Source organism: Hyaena hyaena, unplaced genomic scaffold (assembly GCF_003009895.1).
Source record: "Hyaena hyaena isolate Hyena2069 unplaced genomic scaffold, ASM300989v1 scaffold_167, whole genome shotgun sequence".
Lineage (NCBI taxonomy): Eukaryota > Metazoa > Chordata > Mammalia > Carnivora > Hyaenidae > Hyaena > Hyaena hyaena.
Genome location: NW_024080798.1, coordinates 34,778 through 59,582, shown reverse-complemented (window position 1 = coordinate 59,582; position 24,805 = coordinate 34,778). Strand labels below are relative to the sequence as shown.

At 47.5% G+C, this 24,805-nt stretch overlaps 1 protein-coding gene across 2 annotated transcripts in view; it reads right to left on the bottom strand.

The window, feature by feature from the left end:
• ATXN7 (ataxin 7) overlaps positions 1-24,805 on the bottom strand; it is a 53,583-nt gene that overhangs the window by 5,376 nt on the left and 23,402 nt on the right. For both annotated transcript variants that reach the window (XM_039240060.1, XM_039240061.1), the window contains exons 2-8: positions 16,563-16,815; positions 14,219-14,478; positions 13,669-13,751; positions 8,706-8,971; positions 7,007-7,205; positions 6,499-6,620; positions 1,019-1,997 (exon numbers count right to left, since the gene is read on the bottom strand). In XM_039240060.1, coding sequence (XP_039095991.1) covers positions 1,019-1,997; positions 6,499-6,620; positions 7,007-7,205; positions 8,706-8,971; positions 13,669-13,751; positions 14,219-14,478; positions 16,563-16,815 — 2,162 coding nt within the window. The remainder of the gene's footprint in view (positions 1-1,018; positions 1,998-6,498; positions 6,621-7,006; positions 7,206-8,705; positions 8,972-13,668; positions 13,752-14,218; positions 14,479-16,562; positions 16,816-24,805) is intronic.

Below are 24,805 nucleotides of genomic sequence, written 5' to 3'. Positions count from 1 at the left end.
TCAAAGAGAAAAATTTAAGCAGTTGCTATTTAAATTCATGGATAATTATGTTCCCTGAACCTTTGACGCTGGGTGTTAATTCACGCAGATACTGGAGGGAACTCTATCACAGAAAGAAACTTCCTGGTATATTCTGGAGAAGGCCTAACGTGCCATTTAAGTTCTGAAGATGAAAAACAAAACAAAGCAGCCCCCACACCTCAAGTCAGGGCCGCAGGGTGAGGCTGTGGAAATTCCTGTTCAACGCCAAGAAGAGGAGACCTGCTGCTGTGAGTGAAGAAACCAGAGGAGAGACTGCGACTCAGAGCCACGGATGCTGGAGGAAGGCCCTTCAGGGGGCAGGGGGGCAGGGGACACGGGTAACAGGTGGGGGAGAGCGGGAACAAAGAACGTAGGAGAGAAAGTCACATTCCTTATGAATCTGACACCCAGTCAGCCACCGCTGTACAAATGGGCTGCGTTCATGGTTCTCTTTAAGCTCCTAAGTTTGAGATCTGAGTCTTTGTCTCTGCCCACACTTACTGTTGTTTTCCTGCCTCCCTAGAAAACCGTGAGAGAGCTTAAGGACAGAGTTAACCAGAAAATCAGGAATTCTTTGATGGGAAAAATGAAAAGGTCTTTAAAAATTTAAACCATCCCTTTCTAGATCAGTGTGACTGCAGACCAGCTTTCTGCAGAGGAACAAACCAGAGGCACACCCTGCAGAAGGCCCGGCCTGCGTGCTCCCCGGCCCTGGAGGGGACCCTGCCGTTGTGCAGGCCATGCGGCTTCCGCGGCCCTATGTGCTAGGATGCATGTCACGGTCTCCTTACCCAGGAGCAGCTTCCCGTGAGAAATGCCGGCAGAGAGACTGTTTTACCTCCATACGGCCGTGAACTCTTCCTTTTTGAAGAGAGACCACAGAGCCGGACATGTGTTTACAGGCAAACCAACCAACCCCGCCACGCACATCCGAGCCGGCGCGAGCTCGAGGGAGAGGCAGCGGGCGTCCCCGCGGGGCTCACAGGCCGTGTCCTACCTGATGGAGGAGGGAACTGTTCGTCAGGCCTTGTGCCCCCGGGCCGGCGCCCGCGTGTTTCATGTGCACGTTGTTCATGGCTGGCAGTTTGGCGACCTTTGTGGGCTTGCTGCTGCTGTTGTTGACATTGCCTGCGCCGGGCGAGCACTTTCTTTTCTTCCCTATGAGTCTGTCCAGAGGAGTGTGAGAGTGTGAGTAGCCGCCGTGGGAGTTGACGGGCAGCTCGCTGGACTGGTGAATGAACGGGCCCAGAGACAGCGTGGAGTCGCCGCTGTTCACCATCACACTCATCCTCTTGATGGACTCAGCGGGGCTCCCCCCGGGGGGGCCCCTCCCTGACTGCTCGTGCCGGACGCTCACCGAGTTCGCCTTAGTAACCACGCAGTTGAGGCCGATGCCGTGGGAAGACGCTACCGCTGAGGGGTAGGGAGGCCCCGAGTGCGCCATACAGTTCTTCCTAAAAGTCTCCATGGAATGAGAAGAAGAGGAAGAGGAGGAGGAGGAGGAGGAAGAGTGAACTAACAGTGGGGAGCTATTTTTGCGTTTCTTTCCTGAGCCGCCACTGGTACTGCTACTGGCGTTGTGACAGTTAGTGCTGTTACCAGAAGGCTCCTTGGGCCTTAAAGACTTGCTGGATTTCAGCTTCTGAGGTTTCCTGGACATCGGGGAGGAGGGCACGGAGGACAGGCCCGAGGGGGTGGAGGGGGACGAGGACGAAGAGGACACTTGTCTGGATTGCATACTGCACACAGGGTCCAGTGCCCCGGAGGCGGCGGGCTGTGCATTTAGTGTGGTTCCATGAGCTGGTACCGATTTGCCGTTTGGGGAGATGCAGGTGGACGAGAGCAGGACTGGGGACGTAGACACGGTGGCTGCCGTCAGGTAGCTGACCCCGCACTGCGACGTGGGCACCGCGTTTGGCCGGTGAGGAACGCGTGTGGAGGCGGGTGCTGTGGTGCTGGGCACTGGCGGGATCTTCCTGCCAAGAGAGGGGGCAATGAGCAGTCAGTGCCACAGGCCTCCAGGGAAATGTCTGCGGGGGCGCGCCCAATCACCCAGGGCAGAGAGTCTGAAGTGCACGGTCAGTCCCCCCGCTTCCCTCCTTCCAGCCCCGCAGAGCCTTGCCGGGGCTCTCTGAACACTGGCAGGGAACGCCCTGTGCGCCGCATCCGCCGCCGGCCCCCAGCCCCACACGGCCTCCTTCCATTCACCGCCCTGGCTCCTGGGTTCCCCCCACCAACCTTTCTTGCCCCAACAGCAGGCCTGCACGGGAGGCCCCGTCCACATTCCACCTGCAACACTCAGACCCCAACTTCTGCTCAGCCCGTGGTGTCAGGCCACCATCACATTCTTAGGAAATCTGTCCTGCCTGTCCAGACTCGCCTGGTTCTGCATGGACTCACGCTGCCAGTTCCCAGACTTGGGGGAACCCACGGCAGCTTCCACGTGTGACGCTGATCACTAAGCTCTCTACAGAGCAGTGCACACCTTATTCATAACTGTGCCCGTGGCGCCCACAACCCAGAAGGCACGCAAATGCTGAGACAATCCGTGGATACAGGAGGGGAAAGGAAGGGCAGAACAAGTTCACAGCAATTGCTAGGTCCTCACTCCGGGCTTGGAGCACATCTTGGAGTCCCCAGCCACAAGGCTGGCACAATGTATTCCCTTACTAACGTCTGGGCAAGGTACCGACCTGGGGAGTAGAGTGTCGTTCAAATGGCAAACCAGGGAGGCCCCTTTTTACTTTTGCTCCGATTTTAAAATGGGACAGCTCCAAAATTTCAAAAACCCCTATGGCAGAATTAACACCGAGGTAACAACACAGAAACTGGCCTGAATGGAAGGAAGCCAAGCACCAAGACTGGCCCGGTCCTGACCACGGGCCACAACGAACGCTCTGGTCACCACACCAGCTGGGGCTGCAGCTCCTCATCTTCCAAGTGAAAGCCATCCTACACTGCTGCCCAAGTGCTCTCCAGCAGCTATTTAAGGCCTATAACTATTAATAAAAAGAACTATTTACTGTGAGTATTTGTACCCGCTTATAACCCTCCCAATTCAGAAGTGTAGCTCTGGCCCTAAAGATCGGTGCATCCGGGCCGACCACACCCAAATCCCTGTGGGGTGGCGCTCAGACACAAGATGTTTCTCAATCTCGCTGGAAGATTCCAACAAGAAGCAAAGACTGAGAAGCTGGGCTCCATCCCCATGCTACTCAGAGAGGACGAACACGGACATTACCTGAAAGGCAATGAGAAATGATGAGTCCCTGTGCTCCACCCAGACCCTCTTCATCAGAATCTGGATCTCAACCCGGTCCCAGGCAGGCACTCCGTGGGCACTGGCACCTCTGAGAAGCCCTGCTGTAAACGTAGGAATGTAGTGCTGCTCCCACTGGCTGGGTGCAGTGGCTTTGCGCGGCCACCAGGTGGCTCAGGGAGACAAAGCCTAAATACCAGGCTGCAGGACCCAAATCCTGGGAAAAGGGAAAGCTTCCATAGAGGGGACATGTGGATCTCTCTGCACAACATATTGGTAAAAAAGCTCTTTTAAGTCATTCATTACTTTTTGCATAAGGACGAGACAAAGGATATGTAATCGTACTGATCTACGTCTATACAAATTAACTCCGTAAAAGATACATGAGCAATTAATAAAAGTGCTTTCGTCTGGAGGCTGGGGGGGGGGGGGGGGGGGGGGGGGGGGGGGGAGGGGGGGGGGGAGAAGGTGGGAAATAGGAATGTAGGGACCAGGAGGACTAGAACTTTGAAATGTATACCTCTTTATTTTCATTTTTTTCTTTTTTCTACGCAAGTGAATTACCAATCTAACAAATTCTGCAACCTCTACATTGCCCCCTATTCCACCCCCGCCAAAGAAAAACCCTTTGATGATGATCCCATCCCTTTCTTTTTTTTTTTTCTTTTTAAATTTTTTTTTTTTATGTTTTATTTATTTCTAGGAGAGAGAGAGAGACAGCGTGAACAGGGGAGGGTCAGAGAGAGGGAGTCACAGACTGAAACAGGCTCCAGGCTCTGAGCTGGCAGTCAGCACAGAGCCCGACGCGGGGCTCGAACCCACGAACCGCGAGATCATGACCTAAGCGAAAGTCGGACGCTTAACCGACTAAGCCACCCAGGCGCCCCGATCCCATCCCTTTCTTAAGGGATGTGGAATCGTGGTCCCCAGTCAAGAATGGACAAGCAGTTGGCAGAAATGAGAGTGTGGAACTGGCCTTTGCGGTCATGGTCATGCTCCAGAGGATGTGCTGGTCTATCTGACCACCGTCCAGATTGCTATACTGAAGAGGACTTCTTTCACTGGCATACTCAGATCCCACCTCCACAAATCCTTAGCCGTAACAGGTAACTGAGGAGTAGGGGACTGAGGAGGCTGTCACCCAGAGTGGGGGCCTGCTGGAAGAGGGGACTTTTGGCCCAGCCAGCAGGATGAGACCTGGACCACCTTGGGAGTTTGGCTGAGTGCATCAAAGATGCCAGCTGAGGACTGTCCCCTCCAGCTGAGACGCGCGCAGCTCCTCCCAGCAAACCCCAGGGGCTGCCTGAGAAACTTGCATGCACCTCACTGCCGGCACCTCTCTCCGGGCTCCACCTGGCCCAAGCCTGTGAGCCAGCTCATCGAGCAAAACAGCTGTATTGGCTTTTTTAAAACCAAAGTTCATGTTAGCGGAAAGGCAGGATTTCCCCCTTGCTAGGAATGAGTGATTGATAACGTTGTCAGCCTCTGACAGAACAAAGAGAGAGACAGTGGATGCAACCTCATGAACTTGTGTTTTCCCAAGTTCACCGCACGAAGATGCCAACCCCTCCACACAAGCCACTAGGAACCGAAACTAAATGCACCCCAACTGCTGGCCATGAACCACTCATCAGGATAACAGGGAGAAGCCATGCTGAGGACACTTGTAAACTCTTAGGAGTACGCTCCCCAAGTCCTGGCGGGTAGTGTGAAGAAATATGAAGCGGAGATTTCACGTATTTGGGGGTTTTCTGATATTTGGAGACCCCCAGAATCCCAACAAACCAGTGCCCCGACTCTTTTTCCTGAGCAAGGGCAATGGTCCTTCAGTGAAGAAGGAAGAGGAGCCTCTTACCTAGTAAAGCCCAGGAAGCAATGTGAAATCAGATAGTAGGGCACCACGGCTCTGGGTCTGATTTTCTAAGTGAAGAATGCAAGTCCTGTTAATGATCACGGAGGTGGTTTTCTGGATTGTGGACTATCTGAGGCCTCTGACTAGCTTTGTCTGCCTTTAGGAAACCAAGGCGGCCAGGCAGGTGGATGTACTGGCAGAGTGTGCTCAAGGAGGCACGAGGAAATGATGCCCAAATGGAGAATACGGAATGACATGTGGATTACTGGGCAGCCCCCCTGCTTTAGCAAAACTCAGTATTTCCCAAAGCAGGTTCCAGCAAATGTTAGTTCCCAGAAATGCTCCCCTAAAGAGGTTCCCAGGTCAAAACAGCTTGGGAGATGTTCTACATTATAAATAACATCTCCTGCTTTGAGAGTTATAATCAAGCGCCTTCAAGGCTCTGAGAAGTCCTGCGGTAATGAAAATGGGATGTCACTTGAGAAAAAGCTAAGCCCTCTGGCCACGGAACTCTTCTTCCACTTAGAATCCCATGTAGGAAATAGCTGCACACATACTGCCACACAAGATGACCACCTTATACTGTAAATCAGAACACACAGCTCCTCTTCCTGAAAGCCTCTGCAGCTCCCACTGCACTCAGAATCAACCTCAGGGTCATCTGGTCCCTGCCAGCTTCTTAGGTCTCATCTTGCACCATGATCAATCACTTTCTTGCCTTTTTCAAGCAAGTATGATCTTTTCTGACTCAAGACCTTTGCACACATGGTTCTTTCTGCCCGCCCCACCCTCCCCTGGCTGCTTCTCCTCATCCATCTCTGGCTCTTCTCTAGGACCACCGCTTCAGCGAGACTTTCCCTGAATCCCTCGGGCTTGTTGTTTGCTCATCCTAGCTCTTAGTTTGGAAATAAAGGGCCTCTGGGTCCAGATCCTGGCCCTACCACCAACTTGCTGTGTGACTTCTCAGTTCCATGATCTGTAAAATAGGGAAAGTCAAGGTCACTGGAGACCGCAGTGTGTTGCCTGGCACACAGTAAGCTCTCAGTAAGTGCCAGTGACTGTTAGTGCGTCCACGATCTCCCTTATGACAAGCTATGACCCCTACTGACTCTCTGCTCGGCGGTTTTTGTGCTTTGCCCCCAACCAGAATGCCAACTCCACGCGTGTGGAACTCCCATGCTTCCAGAGCAAGGCATGTTTGCTGAGAGACTGACTGAATGCATGAATGATGAGGGGCTTCTCAGGGATAGCGAAAGGGCACGTTTTCATTTTAGAGAAGCTCATCTTCATGAGATCAGTCTGGTAAGAAAGAAAGAGGATGCTGCCCCAGGTGAGGTTGGCCCCTCTCCCCACCCCCGGCACTCACTTCCACAGCTGCGCGTTCAGATGCTTCTCCACCATGAGGTTGAGGGCGCAGCGAACCCGGTTCCACCTCGAGTCAAACACGTAATAGCCTCTTCCAATCTGCCGGCTCCCGAATGTGCAAAACTGCAAGAGAGAACACCCATGCCACACGTGCTTGCTAATGCCGGCAGCGGCGCGGCCCATCCGTGTTCTCCCCACTTCGGGAGAGGAGCTGAGCATGGAAGAGCTCTCACTCTGAGGGATGCTGCCTGTGAAGCATGGGCATGGTGATGCCCAGCCCTGAATTCCACTGGAGAGAAAGGGAAAAGCAGGTGGGGTCCCGTCGCCTCCAGGGCGTCCTGTTCTGAGCTGCTCCACACCCTGACCATGTCTCTCTCTCTCTCCCTCTCTCTCTCTCTCTCTCTCTCTCTCACACACACACACGGGCACGCCAAGATCCCTGGCACGCCCCTGGCAGCGCCCTGTTCCTGTGTGGGGAGGGTCAACACTGGGGTGCATGTGGAACTTACAGATGCTGGCTGAGGATGATGACCTGAATAATGACAGTCCAGTTTTTCAACAGACTCTTCTTTGTCATCGCCTTCTCCCTCCTCACTGGATAACCGAGAAGCTGGCTCAGTGGCAGGCAGGGGAGGGTGTGGAGATTCATGGACTGGAGGAGGGTCGACGGGGGCACTCCCACCTTGCTGTGCAGGGCAGCCTGGAGGCCTTGGTGAGTAGAAAGTGCAGCAGCGATCAGATCACACATCTGGGAATCAGCTGCCTTAACCCAGATACAATAACGTGTCCAAGACCACCTGGGGAGGCCTCGGGTCCCCCAGGAGCACTGGGGCAACAAACGCTGATCAGGTGGCCTGGGAGGGACGAAGTCACTCTCCTGAACCGCACGGTGTCACAGGAAGCGGTCTGCCAGATGTACCCAAAGGTACCTTATGAATGGTTCTTCCTTCTATAGCCACCTGGGTGGCTCAGGGCCCCTTCCTATTCTCTTCAAAGAAGGGGAGACCGAAGTGGAATTTAAGAGAATTCTTTCTTTGATTCCTCTTCAAATTCCACCTGGATCTGGGTTATGGAAGCAATAAATTACACAGCTGACAACGTGCTCTACACGTGAGAGGGACAGGAGGAGGGGGTATTATGATGGGTCATCTACAGCCTACTACTAAGGGCAGTGCTGAATGCTTCCTATATGTATAAATGCCTGCTGATCCTAGAACTGAGCTTACTTTTTCATAGATGGAAACATTTCAACGAGAAGATGGCCAAAGAAAGGCCTTGCCAAGGAACCGACAGCCTGGGCTCGGCCACATTCTCGGGAGCTCCCTCCGAGGGCTCCCCCACAGGGTTGCTCACAAAGCCAGGGCTCACATCGGGGCAGGCTAGCACACATGCTTGGATTTCGTGGGCAGCCACTCCCACCCCTCCTGCGACCATGCCAAGGAGCAGGCACGTGAGGGGGGAAGGTTAGGCACAGCAACCAAGGGTTGGCACATTCCTAGGCAGAAGTTCTTGCTGCTGGTGGTCGATAGTGAAGGCCTCAGTCTCTACACCTTTCTCTATCCTTTCCCTCTAGAAATTGGGTACAGAGACCTTTACTTTAACTTGGTTAAATATACAAGCACAAACACACATATATTCTAGTCCACCTTCACTGCATCTGAGGTATGTACAGAAGTTTTCACAAGACACTCTGATCCACTACTCACTCAACAGCTAAAATGCCTAATACATGCTTAGGCCAGGGTCCCAAATGAATGAATGAAAAAACAGGTTGATAAATGGATGCTGTAAAAACTCAGGCTGAATGCCTATCCCCAGCAAGGCCTCCCACTGCTCTATTTTTGCAAGAAGTGAAACAAATGAATGGGAAACTGCTGCCAAAGCCGTGCGAAATGTTCCAGTCACTAAAACCTGCAGTCAGCACTCGAGTTTCAGCACTGCTTGGTGGGGTTAAGAGACACCTAACACTGAGCAGAAGTGGAGATCACTCTTGCTTCATTCTGTTGCTTGCATTTGGCCAAGAAGAGCCTTGGTTGAAAGTTACTGATGAACTTGACATATTTTCCCCTTAAAATCCAGTTAGAAAAATCTCTCATCTTCTTACAGTGAGCCTGATGTACAGGCCTCGATAGCATAACTGCACTGGGGTTCACCGTCTCTACGAGTCTGTTCTTTGAAGGAAGGAGAGATCTGGAGGGTTTGGCTTACCTTGGAAGACTGGGGGTGTGAGGTTTAGGTTTACTAGCTACGAAAGGCTTTGATTCAGGAGGAATCACTCCATGAGAGTTTTGGTGTGGTTCCTGTGAAGGTCTAGGAGGGGCGGGATGCGGGTCCCTGAGAGGCTGCGTTGGTTGCTGAGAGTCCGGATGGCGAATCGATTCCTTTTCCCTGGTTTTGTTTTTGTGCTCGGCTAATAACACATCAAATCGTTTTCTTCTACCCTGGACAGCCCTCCGCTGAGTTAAGGAATGTGTCTACAGACCAAAAAAATAAAAATAAAAATAAAAACTGAGGAATCTCAGTAATATTTTTTTCTCTGTCATAGATGCAAAAACATCATTTCCAATTAAAAAAAAAACAGCAAAAACAATCTGGACCATCAGCATAGTTAAAAGGCTGGTCATCATTTGATATAAATCATAGGAGTGTGACCTTTTTTCTTTAGCTAGAGCAGAAGCACCTATTTGGTGATGCTATTTCCACCAGAAGAAAGAAGGAATGTTAGCTGTGCCACCTGGTATGTAAGTGAATGGCAAACAGTAGAAACAAAGAGGTGACAGTGCCCTTATTTATCGGGGGGTCTTACCAACTCAAAGAGAAAAATCCTTCTCGGGGCCATTTAGATTTTAAATATTAAAAAGGAAGAAACGCTTATGCCTAAAAAATGTATCAGGGGCACCAGGCTGGCTCAGTCAATAGAGCATGTGACTCTTGATCTTGGAGCTGTGAGTTCAAGCCCCACAACGGCCATAGAGCTTACTTTAAGGGGGGAAAAAGTGTCCTTTTTCAGTAACAGCCAGAAAGTAACAATTACACAAGTGTTTCTCTCTATTCCGGTGAAAATACCATGTCAAGAGAAAATGACCCAGAGCACCCTGCAGGCAGGACGTATCCTGCTTCGGAAGAGACACAAGGAGTGGAAGGCCAGGAGGAGAAAGGCTGTGAACAGGAAGGGATTCTGAAGCAGAGCGAATCGTATAAACACACACGTGCTATGGACATCAAGAAAACTGACACACTGCACTTCTACATCTTAAGACATCTCATTTCAGAATTAGGAAATGGGTACATCGAAAAAAAGAAAGGTCAATGCCAGCAGGGTAACTAACAGAAACACCTGTTTGAGGCACATAAAAAAAATGCCTATACACCAAATGCATTTGATAATTCCTGTTTTTGTTTGTTTTCTTCTTAAGGCTCACCTGGGGCTAATACTATTCCTAGAAGAAGCCAAAGTCAAGTTATCCTGACCATTCCCTACTGCTGGGGTCTGAGTCTGTCAAAAATGTAAGGGGACAGTGACCCCAAATCATATATCGCAAATACAACTTAATTCATCTACAGATTTCCTCCACTCTTTTACCTTACAAAAATAACGCAAATGGTATTTTGTGTGTGTTTATGAGCCTACACGTTATACAAATGTATCACTGCTCTATAAGCTTATATGTTTGATATAATTTAGGGGTTGGAGGGGAATTAAGCTTTTAATGTCCTTCTGCAATTCAGTAACAACCTACCTCCTGATTGGACATACTATGTCTGCTCAAAATTTAACCTGGCAGAGATAGTTACATCAGTGAGTTTAGCTTCTTTTTAAACTTTTACTTAATTTCCTTTAAAATGTCATAGATCCATAAGAAAGTAACCTAAATAAAGATAAGGAAGCTTGTTTTGTTCAGTGCTTTACTAGCTACCTACTAGTGCACTGGGCACTCAGTAAATGCTTCAGACAAAAAAGTGTACAAAAATGATGGCCCTCTACTATGTGCTGAATGAATGAATGAATGGACATATAACACCACTGGTCCACCTGCCTATCTCTCTGGACAGATGTGGAAACTATTCCTCATCTCTGAATGTCCCCTAGTGCTGAGAACAGCAAAGTTGAGCCAACAAAGGAGGCAGAGTTGACCAATATTTCCTCAGCTTGGTTTGAAAAATAAATAGGATTTCCACTGAGCCTCCCACCCCTCTCAGGATTCTTTAGGGCTGCCCAAGTACCATATGCCCACATACGGGCATGTAACTGGGTAATCGAATACCTGTGCTACCCACTCCTTTCATACCAAGTGCCGCCGCCTCTTGCTGGTCAACCTCCTGGCTGGCCCTTTAGATCCTAATGTGTCTGTTCTGCCCCATCCCAGAACACTTACACATGCTACTTCATGGGCTCTTCGCCCAGGTAAGTCGTGTGGATTTCAGCCCGGTTTTGCTATGGCAAAGGACACTTTCCTGGCGCAGTCCCCCTACTGATGGCTGCCATAACACAGGCCTCCTTCCTTTTTATTACTCAGCAGTGGTTAACTCTGCACATACATGAGTGCTCATGAAGTCAACCTCCATCTCGCTCACTGTAAGGGGTTTCACTGTAAGCCCCTCAAGGCTAGGGAGCGGTCTTGATTCTGTCAAAGCCTGTATCCACTGAGACGCAGAATGAGGCCTGTGCCCAAATGTATGCAACAAAACTTTCTACAATGACTGAATGGGCAAGAGTATCAGAGCCAAAATCTACTTACATGGAAGACAGAGAGGACAAGAAACAGGACATCAGACAGACAAGGAGGTGAGGAAGGGACAGCGAGGGTGGCAGGCAGACCACAGGGAACAAGTGACGGGGCGGGCGGCAGCAGACCCCCCGACACTGCAGAGGAAGGACTGCACTGTTGGTCTGGGGCAGGAGAGGCCTGGCATCACGGAAGCCATCCAGCGGAGGCCCTCAGGCGCGGGCCGCTGTCCACAGCTTAATGGGTCCAGGCCACACCAGAGGCAGGGAAAGGGAGAAGCGGGGACAAAGAGAACACAGGAGGAAAGGAAAGACAGCTTGTGGAAGCGCAGGCCTGCCACTTCTGTGCTGAACTCGTGACACACTGGGGCTGCAGAAACATGCTCACGCGGAGACAGACCTAGCAGCATGCTACCGTGACGACACCCGGAACAGAACACAAGGAGAGCACACACGACTTGAACAGGAGGCTGGGGGAACAATGCAGCATCCACAGGAAGCCCATTTACCCATCAATAAAGTTTCAGGAGGAAGGCTGGTCAGTCTTGCACACTGTGAGTTGGTAAAGCTTCTGGTTCATGGGCGTGCCCCACCAGAGACGATTCAAGGAGAGCAGCTTGGATAAAGCAAGCATCCTTCATTGACCACAGGCGCCCTAATACTAGGAAATTCACGTACTGAGAGCCAGGCAGGCAGGAAGAGGGCCGACGGCAGCTGGCAAGCTGTGGTCACAACGTGGCGCAGGACTGAGGCCTGTCTTCACTGACTCCCTCGGGGGCAGCTACCTCGGGGCACAGTTCTACAGAGCTATCTTCAAACACCACCACACTGCTATAGGGGTTCAATTAATATTATACGAAAGCAATCTGTCCTGAGATAGGAGTTTTTAGCTCAGAGATTCAAGGGTGGGGGCTTGGGGTGAGGGTAGCTGCAAACCTGAGGCAGAATGCAAAATTCAGAATATATATGTATATGTATTTTTTCCTTGGGGAAGATGATCTGTGATGTTTTTAAAATTAGATATTTAAAGGAGCTCTTAGCCAGCGCCTTTCCTCTAAAGATTCAGAACCACTGTTGTAAGGTAAAATCTACATGCTAAAATTAAATTTGAAATTTAAACTAAAATAAGAACCCCTTAGAAACAACATTTCTGGGGCACCTGGGGGGACTCAGTCTGTTATCTCAGGTCACCATCTCCCAGGTCGTGAGGTCAAGACCTGCATCAAGCTGTCTGCTGTCGGCACAGAGCCCACTTCGGATCTTCTGTCCCCCTCCCGCTCTGCCCCTCCCCTGTTCACACTGTCTCTCTCTCTCAAAAATTAACAAACATTAAAAAAAGAAGCAATGACATTTCCACTTTCTGAAGATTTTGCCATTCCTCCTGTTAGGAGGTGGAGTGGGGCCTGAAGTCCATTACACAAACATAACCTTGGGTAAAATTTAAAATAATACACCAAAAAAATTATTAATTTTTCGAAAACAAAATTGTTTATAATTTTTACCCCCGCCTCCAAACAACAGTTTTTAAATTACTTTAAAGCAGTGATTCTCAACAGTTTCTGAACTCTTCTGAAAGGGAGCTGGGGAGGCTCTCGAGAGAAACGCACATAAGCATATGTGCTCGTTCGTGTAGGAGTTCCAATGGGACCCCCCGCATCATAGCAAATGCATCACCTGCTTCTCAGCACACTGGCATTCTAACGGAAAACTCGGGACAGAGAGGAGGATCGTCACATTTTCGTAGCTTATGTATGAGTGAGATTGTATGTTACCTAGTATTTTTTTTTAGAAATGGAAAAATAAGTCTATCTCAAAATCAGATTATTTTAAAGTGGTTCTTTAAAATTTAAGAACCACTGATTACACAAGCATTTTTTTAAATATTTCTTTATTTTTGAGAGAGAGACAGAGAGAGAGAGAGAGTGAGCGAGCAGCGGAGATACAGAGAAGAGGGAAACACAGAATCTGAGCTATCAGCGCAAAGCCCAATGCTGGGCTCGAGCTCACAAACTGTGCGATCGTGACCTGAGCTGAAGTTGGACACTTAACTGGCTAAGCCACTCAGGTGCCCCTACACAGCATTTTAAGAGTATTCACACATACACCAAGGAAATTTCTGGACTTGTTTTGAATTCATACGATTTAAATCACAATAAATAAAGGGTAGGCTCTCATTTTAAATCTCTCTGAGAATATATTTACAGTCTTTGAAAACAGCAGACTGATTAGCCAAGGACACTATTCCTCTGGATAGGACACTGGAAGCAAAACATCTCTTCCGATGGCAGTTTATAACACAAGGGTCCTGAACTCAAGGCGTTCTTCATCCCTTCATTTACAAAATGCACAATGCTCCACGCACCAGATCCCCTCTGGGGGGCAGTGCCACGGTCCCAGCTCCGTGCACTCAACAGCGCACCCAGCCCTGTCCAGAAGCCCACCTACCTTGCATGTCAAAGACCGGGTGCAGGGCTTCTTGGTGTCGAGATCGATGACCCCACAGTGTATGTCAGGATCAAACTCTCTTTCTGCCAAAAGCACACAGACATTACAATGTGCTCATCAAATACTCCTCCATTCGCTTTGCAAACAGTAGGAGAATCCTCAAAACAAGCATTTATAACCTGAACAAAATCTACTCCATAGTAAATAAATATAAAAGCTACAACATGCGAGTGCTGCCACACCGCAGTGAGAGAGGCCACAGAAAGCGCGGGGGACTCTTGCCACCACTGGACAGGGCAGGGACTGTGCAAGTCAGCATCCCTGCAGCACTCCATTCACAATGCTCTGCTCGGAAGCTATTTTTACATTACCTGCAGACACATGTACTTTAAAAGCAAGAGTGAAGAGGTCAGCAGAGCACCTCAGGAACTTCACATAAAGCTGACGCTGACCAGTTTAAAAAAAAAAAAAAAGGACTCGCAGACAGCAGTCCATCGGTTCCCTCATCAACACCCAATTATACACATTATGGGAAAAAATGTGAAGTTACCTGATAATCTCTTATTTAAAAATTTCCTGTTATTGGAATTATCTTCAGACTTTTTTTCCAGAGTGGATGGTGCGGGAAGCCCTTTGCCATTCAGAATCTGTCCAGGTGAAGGCAAGGGTGGCTTTGGTATTGAGGGGCAGTTAAGGCCAGGCTTCGCTGAGGAACTCACAGTAGCAGGACAGGCGGGCCCCACCGCAGATTTCAGTAGTGTGCCGTCCATCTTCGGGTGCATCTTCTCCACTTTGACAGAAGGCGTCATGCTGTCATGGGGGGAGCAAGACATCAGCACCCGAGTGCCCCAGCAGCTCCAGGTAAGGGGTGAGCCTCGAGGGCTGAGGGCAGAGCCTGATCTACCCACACACTACACAGAGCTAGGCTCCCAAAGGCAACTTCTGAAAGTGTGTCAGGACTACCCAGAGAACTTGGTAAGGTTCACGGTCATTCAGTCTATAAGCCCTTCTGGTGAGGCAAAAAACACCAGTGGACAACCAGATTGACCTGGTTTTTCATCATCCAGGACAATCTCCCACATGAGCTCATGAGAGAACTAAGCCTGATACCCAACTCAATTCCCACAAGAGGCAAAACAGGAATCGGTCTAAAAGGACCAAAGACCATCTGTAAAACCTTTAGAGAACATCTTTGAGAACTATCATTTTAAAGAAAGGATCCATCAAAACAAATCAAACCGAGTGAACAGAGGCAAGAATAACGAATTACATAATGTGTCCAAGAAATGTCACTAAGGACATACAAGAATTCAAATGAGCCTAACTAGACCTCCGAGAAGAGGCTCTCTGCCCTGTCAGTGAGGGAGACCAATGTTTAGTTACGTAATGTGTCACTGAAATGGTAATTCTCCAGTCTCTAAAAAAGGTTTCTATAATCAGAGTGCAGAATAGAAGTGCCTGGCACACGCTGGTGAGCATGGAATACCTGGGCCACTAATAAAGAATTGATTTTGCTGGGAATCTTACTGACACTACCATGTGGATGGCAAATGTTGGTACAGAGCTAACAGTTGGCCCGGTCCCCCTCTAAAGCCCAGATCCCAGTAAAGCAGATTTGGATTGATGGGGTTTTATAAACTTTGTTCAGCAGAGTCCATGCTCCAACAGCTGTTAAGCTGGCGAGTGACTTACACGTAGCAGTGGCTTTTTCTTTGGCTTTCAGAACGGTCCAGGAACGAAAGCCAAGCCTGCTGTACTTGCACTTCTGACAGATGAGCAGAGGCTGGGGGGGCTTAGCAACCAGGACAAACAGCACCAAACAGCTGTACCTGGAACGGCCTGACAGTGGCGGATACACTGCAAGAAGCCACAGCCTTGCCCAGCTGGCAAGGTCCTCGAGCAGCAGCAGGTGCTAGGTGCTGCCCTGAGATTAACCAGGTTACAGACCCTCGGACTGAGATGTGTGGCAGGCAGGGAAAGGGAGGCAGGCCAGGGAAAAGCCGCCGCCACCAGGGCTGAGGGCCACCATGACAAGGCAAGAAAGGTTTCCAGGGAGCACGCGGCTGCTCCCTCACATGACCACACGGAGCCGGCAGCCTACAGATCCACTGTGCAGACGTGCCACAGCCTTGCCTGGCGATGTGAACTTCTTCCGGTCTTCCCTCATTGCCACTGTGATGTGAATCCAATACTAGTGCGCGGGGGGGACAGGGGGCGAGCATTGTTTCCCCATCTGCTTTGCGGGCTCCAGAAAATCCTAGAACAGCATCTGGGACTCGCCTAGCCTTTTTACTACTACTGTTATCAACAGCAGCAGCAGAAGCACCAGGACCCATTCATTTACTGTGTCCTGTGGGTCAGACATGACGCCAGGTGCTTGACGCAGCTACATGAATTCTACTTCTCCCAAAAATGCTGCCCTCTGGCTGTTACCCTCCGAGCGTGAGAGAAACGGGGCCTTGTTCAAAGCCCTGCGGTTAGAGAGTGACAGGTGACAGAAGGGTATGTGAGCCCACGCCTATCTGCCCGCAGAGCTTGCTAAAGCTCCTCAGCCACCTTACGCGTCCTGGTCCTCATCTGCAAAATGGGCATAAGAGCCAGAGGTGTTCCACAGGGTTGCTGTGACAATTCAATGACAGCCCACAAACAGAGCCACATTTCCACAGCTGGTACACAACGAAGAGTCCATCAACAAGCACTGCTGACCTGATCATTATCACTATTCCTGTCCTGTGAAGTCTTCCAAATTAGGACAGGAAAGCAAGAGGAAACAACACGTACTTGATTTTTCCCCAAAGCAGGCGCTCTTCCCCATGATTCACAGCGCTCTCGGCTCCTGCTGGGCACCGTCCCCACCCGGCCAAAGCGCAGAGAACCCTCCGGGCCATACTCACATTCTACCATGGGGGACTCTACTTTGTTGAATGGGCTGCATGGGCCTGGTGTTCCCCCTGAGGTGCAGTTTCTCTTTGGGTGATTTCAGCAACTTGGAACTTAATGAGGATGCGCCTCCAGCACCTCCACTGGAAGAACGGCTGCTTCCACTTCCGCTGCCTCCTTTGCTTTTGGACAGAGAAGGGAAGAAGGGAAATACTGACGTGGGAGGAGCGGCCCAAGAAGGCTTGCTGGAGGAGCTGTGTCTTCTTTCTGAAAAGGGAAGGGGGGGGAAAAAAAGACACCGTGTTTCAGGCAAGTCTCCAACGGAATCCTGGAAGAGTCCCCTGAAATCAACACATTTAGGTTCAAATATGCGTCACTAAGTGAAAATATATTTCACTCAGCAGCTTTCAGAAACGGCTTATCTAGGCCTCACAGACTTATTTAGGATTCTAGGAACTGGTCCTTCTGCTTTGGAAACATCTCAGCATAAAGTGGTTTACCATATGCAGATAGCCATTAGGAAATTAAAGGGCCATTCTACGCCTAAGAACCTCTGGTTATGCTCACTAGGAACGAACCTCACTCATGCCAACGGGGAGTCAGCACATCACCTGCTCCTCCACAGAGCTATCTATACTGACGCCGCACACATTCCATCTTCCTTTCTAGCACAGCAGCTTTCCAATTTTTTGAATCGCAAATGTCAAGAAACAAGTTGTACCTTAATTTTTGTTCTGTCGCTACCCACTAGCATGTGACACCAAATGAGAATGTTTCTAGGGTTATCATTCTTTGAACCTGTGCTGAAATTTTCCGGTGAATCACTTTACTCCCTCTTTTGTAAGAATCTCACTTGAGTACAGAGGGCACAGCCCAGGTTCACACTGCTGAGATGCTGACGGTGCAAGACATAAATACCACAAAGAGCTGCACTTGTTTCTTAAACCAGGAAGTAACTCATGGTTAAGTACAGTCTACACTGGTTTACCTGAAAATAAGTCTACCCACTGGAAAATCAGGTTTTCTCATCATAAAGCAATCCATACGAAATAAATAGAGAGCTGCTGAAGAATGGTACTATCTGAAACTAAATTATTTAGGAACTTTATCTACTTAAGTACCTTATGACAGTAGCTTAAGGACTGCCTTCAATTAAACTTGCAATTTAAAACAATGCACGGCTTAACTTTAAGTTTTAAAATGTACTTGATCCAACATTTACTTATCACAAGACAGAAGCTATATGAACATTTAAAAAATTAAGCAAACTAGAATCAGTGACTATAGGCACCATACAAATGGTTTATTTCTAAAGTCTTTTTTTGTTTGTTTGTTTTTGTTTTTTAACCAGTCCTGAGGTTCTCTGCAAGGCTGAGATGACTTACTCCCAGAAGGCCATCAGTTCAACAATAATTTATGAAGTACTTAAGAACCTTCTACAACAGGACAAAATTATTATGCTGATCTACAGACAAAAGTCCAATTGTCCAACTAGACCACACAAAGGCCTCAACCAAGTCAGGACAGCTAAAATGACAGTGACTTTTTTTTTTTTTTTTAGGTTTATTTATTTTGACAGAGGGACTGCAAACAGGTGAGGGGCAGAGTGAACAGAGGTGAGAGAGAGCCTCTGCATTGTCAGCGAGGAACCTAATGCAGGACTCAAACCCACGAACCGTTAAGATCATGACCTGAGCCAAAATTAAGAGTCAGACAGTCGGGGCACCCGGGTGGCTCAGGCGGTTAAGCGTCCGACTTCCCCTCAGGTCATGATCTCACAGTTTGTGGGTTCAAGCCCCGCGTCCGGCTCTGTGCTGACAGCTCAGAGCTTGGAGCCTGCTTTGGATTCTGTATCTCCCTCTCTCTCTGACCCTCCCGTGCTCTCTCTCTCAGAAATAAATTTTTAAAAAAATTTTTAAAAATTTTAAAAAAGGGTCTGTCAACTCACTGAGCCATCCAGGTGCCTCTAAACTGACAGTGACTTTAAGTGCCTGTTGCTTTTTTCTTCTTCTTCTGATCAAAGTTGTGTGCATAGAAGGGAAAACTAAAATAACTTAAGTTTAGTAATTTTCTAAATTTGGCATCTGAGTTTTTTTTTTCCTTCTTCTTCTTCTCTAGTTTAGTTTCTCTCTCCTCTGTGATTCCCAAACACTGTCTGAATATCCTTCCAAGCACCGGCACTTGTCAGGCAGGACTGTAAAAATCTGTTTCCAGTTCTGCCGCCTTCCCTGGATGGTGAAGCTTCCTGTCTGGGTCATCTCTGCCCCTGTGAGACCTGGCGCAGAGCAGACCTTCACTTAACATCTGCACCATTGGTGCGGCTTGTCTGGTGAGGAGGAGTGATGTGAAACAGCGGGGGACCAATGGCTCTCAACCCTGGCTACGCAGTGGCAGAACCTAATGAGCTTAACAAATACAGATGCCTGAGTATTCCGATGCCAGAGAGATTCTGATTCAACTGGTTTGGGGTGTGGTCTGAGCATCCAGACTTTTATAAGTGCCCCTGTGTGATTCCACTGTGCAGTCAAGGTTGAGAGCCGCCTGACACTAGGCTAACGCTCCAGAACCATTAGCCACGGCTGAGTAAGTTAACACTTGTAGGGCAATGAGAACACTGCCGGGCATGGGGCGCTTCCTATCAGGGTCTATTAAGTAAAGCTCACCACTGCTCCCTGTCCTCAACTACTGCTTTCCGGACTTCCAGCAACTGCAAATTGTTTCCATCATTCTTACCAAAGCCACAAAAAATACTATTTTTTACTGAACATTTTTATGTAATTCATCAGCTCTACTGTTCTCCTCCTCTGCCACCAATATTAACCAGTCTCTCTTGTGGGGGCACCACTGGTATTTCGGACAGGACACTTCTTGTATAGGATTTCAGGATGACCAGAGGTCCTGTCCCCTGTCCCTTAATCAGCAGTGGTGCTGCTCTGCCAGGAGCAGCCTCAGACTACCCTCCAGTCCATTTTCGCATCACCCAGGGGGAAGCAGGGGACTACCCTCAACTTGGAATGATTTCTCCGAACAATAGTATCTATGAAACAGCAGGTTTGACAAGCTTGTTCTATATATTTTCCATATACGTTAAAATAAATATTAAAATACTCCTCCATGTTCACCCGTGGAAATCATCTGGTGTATTCTTGATGGAAATGAAGTGTGTACTGCAGGAATGATACCATGTTTGTGATATGAACAGGGAGAAAACTCCCAACTTAAACTTTTATGAAGTACATCCTTTCACTATTCTCTGGGGATCAAAATTCTCAAGCTAGTGTCTTAGAGTAAACGTGATTTTAAAGTACTTAAAAAGTATTTTCTCTTGATATCAAACGAAATAAATAAGATTCTCAACCTAATTCAATATAGTTTTGCTTGTAAAGCTTATTTTCAGAAAGCAACTTTATTCGAAAGCCACTGATATACAAAGGCACAATTTGAGCATATGAAATACTGCATCCACTTTTATAAGATTTCATCTGCAGAAAGTACTACGTCAAGGCAGAAAAATGACACCTGGCTGCACTGAGCCACGTGGGTGCACACCCCTTGCCCACACATCCACCATGCACCCCAGGCCACTGTGGATGAGAGGTGCCACACCCATCCACAATTGGTGCTACAACTCTCCCTAGACCCCAGATAACCTGTCTACTTCTTCACAATAACTCACAAGCTGCAGCTCTTCCAACATCTCCTTCCAGAAGCAAATGTCAGTTCATTTCCTAGTAGTCACCTATTCTTAACCATTTAATCTCCAGAGCACTGTGCTACTCTTTCTGCCAGGTTCCTATCTTTTTTGTGTGCATCACTAATGAAGTTCTGAGTGCTGTGCCCATAGCCCCATTCTCCTAATGAGTCTCATGTGGATTTTATTCCACAATGTTGCAGAGTGCAGTAAGCTCTTAGGAATGTGTGCTGTAGGACAGCAGAACTGACTTTATCTTCAAGCTATCCTTTTAATTCTCAATTCCCATCATAGCTCAATACCACCATTTTCTTCAGCTATTACTTGATTTGGGATTTTGCACTAGAAAAATTAAAAAAAAAAAAAAAATCAAAGCTTCCTAGCATGAAAAAGCAGCTGTAAAAGTATTGATAACATTTCAAAAAAATTACATTTTATACTTCAGTAATAAAAGCTATTTAAAAACTAAGAATGATAATCTATTATGTGACTTTCATTCACTAAACTTAAAATAGACTTGTGTGTGCAGGCACACACGTGCAGGCGTGTGCATGTAACAGATTCTGGCTGAAAAGTGCCAGCTCAAATCCTTGTCATGCTGCTGAATTAAGTTGTTCCTTCACATCATGGTCTGGTAACTTATTCTCTGGAATGGGTGGCATCTGGCTTACTCTCTGTGAGAAAGCAAAGAGGAAAAAACAAATTTAATTACAGCTGAGTTGGACTCCCCCTCATTTCACTGTGGGCCTTTACTTTTCATAAGATTTTAAACTGGGCTTCCAGCTTTAAAAAAAAAAAAAAAGTGTTCCTAGATCAAAAGAGAATGGGCAAGGTACGGGTAGGGTTAGGGACCTTCTGTTAAGTGGGCAAACTGGTGGCTGGGTGCTAAGCATAACTGCAGTGTGGTTTGGTGAGGAGTCCAAGTTGAGTTTTCAAAGCACTCCTCTCTACAGGGTCTGGCACCAGCTCAGAGAAAGCACACTCTGTTGTCCCTAAATAAGAAGGGTACTTTGAATGGCTCCAGCAAAGGGAGAGATAGTTAGGCAGCCCAAAAGGCAGACAAGTACAGACAGGGAAAGACAAAGCAGAGACCCAGACAGGCAGACATGGGTGAGTGTGTGTGCTGTTGGGGACATGGAGAGGAGGGGCGCCGGGGGGTTAGAGTAAACAGGGCAGACAGATGTGAAGGGAGAGGAAGACGTGCAAGGTGGAGGAGAGGGAGAAAGAGACTGTTTGCAAGTGTACAAGAGCTGGATATGCTGGGCTTGCTTCCCCCTTGCGGCTTGAACATGTGACACCACTGAAGGGAACGGCAGGGTATCAGGGAGGGTAAGGTAGAGGACGGCTCCTTTTAGGTCTTCCAAAATGGTAAGCAACCAAGAATACTGAGCTTGCAATCTGGGATTCATGCTGAGATTTAAAAATATACATATGTACGTGTTGATACCCAGGTACAAACCAAAAGAGTTCGAAGCAAATAATTAGATCTCTTTGAATCATAAACAGTGCTTTGAAAATAACAAAAAATAATTCAGATGCACAAGTGTCAAAGTTAGGGCACAAACCTAAAAAGCTATCAAAGCAAATCTTAACCTCAAAAAATTCATGCTTGAAAAAAATCTACAAGGATATAAGTCCAATTTTAAGTGGTTATCCCTCATATTACGGTGTGTGTGTATAATATATATATATATATATATATTTTTTTTTTAAACACAGAGAAAGTGCAAGGGAGGAACAAAGAATCTCCACAAGGGGTTTAATCTCATGACTCTGAGATATGACCTGAGCCAAAATCAAGAGATGGACACTTAACCAACTGAGCCACCAAATTTTGTATACTGTTTTTCTATAATGAATATGGTTTACTTGATTATACTTTAAAAAGGGGGGAAATTTCATTTGGTGTTCTAGCCTCAATTTCACACATGCCAAAATAAAGGCATATTATTTGTGAGCACAGAATCAATCTGCCCCATTCTCAATGGTCATCATGTAAGAGCAGGCAAGAGCATCTAATAGCCATTCAGACCACTTCACAAACTTGTTTTTGCTCAGGGCTCCTTTCACTAATGTTTTATATTTCAAACAAATGACTGATTACAAGTCTCACCTTCAACAACATTAACAACAGCTGTTACCGTCTATTGGACATAAACCACATGTCAAGCATCATACTGTGTAACTTACAGAGGTTATCTCATTCGGTTCTGACCATCCTTCTACAAAGCAGATACTATAATGATCCCCACTTCCAGACAAGCAAGCCAAGGCTTTAAAAGACTCGTGTTGGTTGCCCAACATCACACAGTTAAGAGGCATAGCTGCAATGCAATCCCAGGCAGGTGGACTCTACTACCCAGACTGGGCCACACTATAATCCACCTGTCTTCATGTGGTGTTATTAGCAAGCCATAATACATGCATGGTCCAAAGGCAGGCAGTAGGGAAGGGTGAAGGTGAGGGTAAGAAGGCTTCAGTAAGAAGCCCATCTTCCCAAGTGCTCAGCAAAATCAGGCCAACTGCCAGCACAAAAGACCACAGAGGCTAAATACACAAGGTTGAGACAGTATTTTAGTCAATTCAGGATGGGGATCCAGAATCTGTGTAAGGGAAACCCAGGTTGTTGTGGTTTTACCTTTCCCGTTTCCAAGTTGCTATCCTACCTAAAGATAAGCTATGCATGTCAGCCAGTGCAGATTTTTCTTTCCTTTTTTTGCTCAGGAGGACTTTCAACCATCAAAGACAGTTTGCAGAGTGAATTGTGGTAGAAAGTACCAGTCAGGGCTGTCTTTCTGGCTAAAATCATTTTACAAAGTTCCCAGATAAGTCTGTTTAACTAAGAACAGCGAATACCTGTTCTATAGGATTAGCCGGGCTACCTCTGGACCAACACAGTGCATGCTTCTGGTCACTCTCTGGCCTCTGGTCAGTCATGACTGCCTTTCCAGGGGCCCAGGGCTGTGAGGCACAGTGCTGATGTGAGTTAAGTAAGTAGCCTGAATAGAATCCAAACTGAAATAAAGAAATACTTTCTGGTGGGTGAATCAGTTGGCTAAGCGTCTGACTCTTGATTTCAGCTCAGGTCATGGTCTCACAATGTGATCAAGCTCCAAGCCTGCTTCGAATTCTCTCTCTCTCTCCCTGTCTCTCTCTGCCTCTCCTCCACTTGCTCTTGCACGCGCTCTCTCTCAAATAAACACACATTTAAAAAACAAATAAATAAAAAGTACTTTTTAAATAGATCTTGCTAAAAGAGCAAGAACTTTGGAATCAGAGACAGGTTCAAAGCCTCGCTCTGCCACCTCCTAGCTGGGTAGCGCTGGGCAATAACCTGATTCCAACTGTCAAACCCACCCTGCAGGGCATGGCGACTGGGGATTAGCTGAGGGAGAGCTGTAGAGCCTGCAGTCCAGGGCTGACCGCAGACCAGGCACTGGGAACTCAGCAGGCGCTAAGACAGATGCCCCCTGTTAATTCAGCTAAGGCCAATTACAGACTCCTGGGAGAAAGGCATGCTGATTACCAAAGCAGGCAGCAATCACTTACAAACAAACCTAACCCACTTCTTCCCCTGGGTAGTACAGGTGGAGGCTACATATTTAGTTTACACGGCACTCCAGAAATACACCAAGCCCTTCTCAGAAAAGCTCAGAGGAATAACTTTTTAGAATTCATTTACAAGTGAGTAAATTCACACCAACCAAAAAAGGAATGTTCATTTGAGCTAAAGTTATTTTATAAATAAAGAGTTGGTTCATTTTCCAGATTGGAAAGTCATTCAGGAAGAACTGCAGGTGAACGGAATGGAATGAAGTGAAGATCTCAAATTCTGCTTATGGATCCAAAGGTGGAAATTTTAGGCAGATTACTGAAGAAATGATTCCTAAAACCCACAAATTTTTCTCTAAACGAAACTTACCCTTTTTGACAGATTTAGTCAGATAAGGTTAAAAAGAGTGTGTACTCTGTACAGAATGGCCTTATGAAAAATACCAATCCACATGTAAGTGTATGATTTCATGGGGTCTCTGATAGCCACATCCCACGAATACTCCAAAATTGATCCCTTTTAAAACAAGGGTTTTTTGTTTGTTTTAAATAATCAAGCTCACACATGGCTATAAAATGTTAAACACATATGGGTCATTTGGCCAGGCACAGCAGGTAATAAATGCATATAACAAAAGGTTCAGTTAGAAAGTTAGGGTCATTCATTTAAGCATGCCCTCAACAGAATTTATTAAATTATGTATTTTGACATCCAGATTGAAAAATAACTATAATGTGCTATTATCCAGCTCCCAATGAACCCAAACTGTCATACTTCACTTTCGGGCTGCCAAACACTGCTCTCCAAGGGTCAGCTGGCATCAGCTGTCTTTCTTAAAGATGACCCCTAAGAAAACATCCAAGCTCAGGAAACTTTAAGACCACATACATATTTTCCAACTCTCGAGCGTCCTCCTTACACATCTACTTCGCATATCAGTGTTTCCCCTGAGACTTGACATTCAAAGCTGAATCCCATTCCAGATCATTCGTCATTTCTGCACATTATCTAGA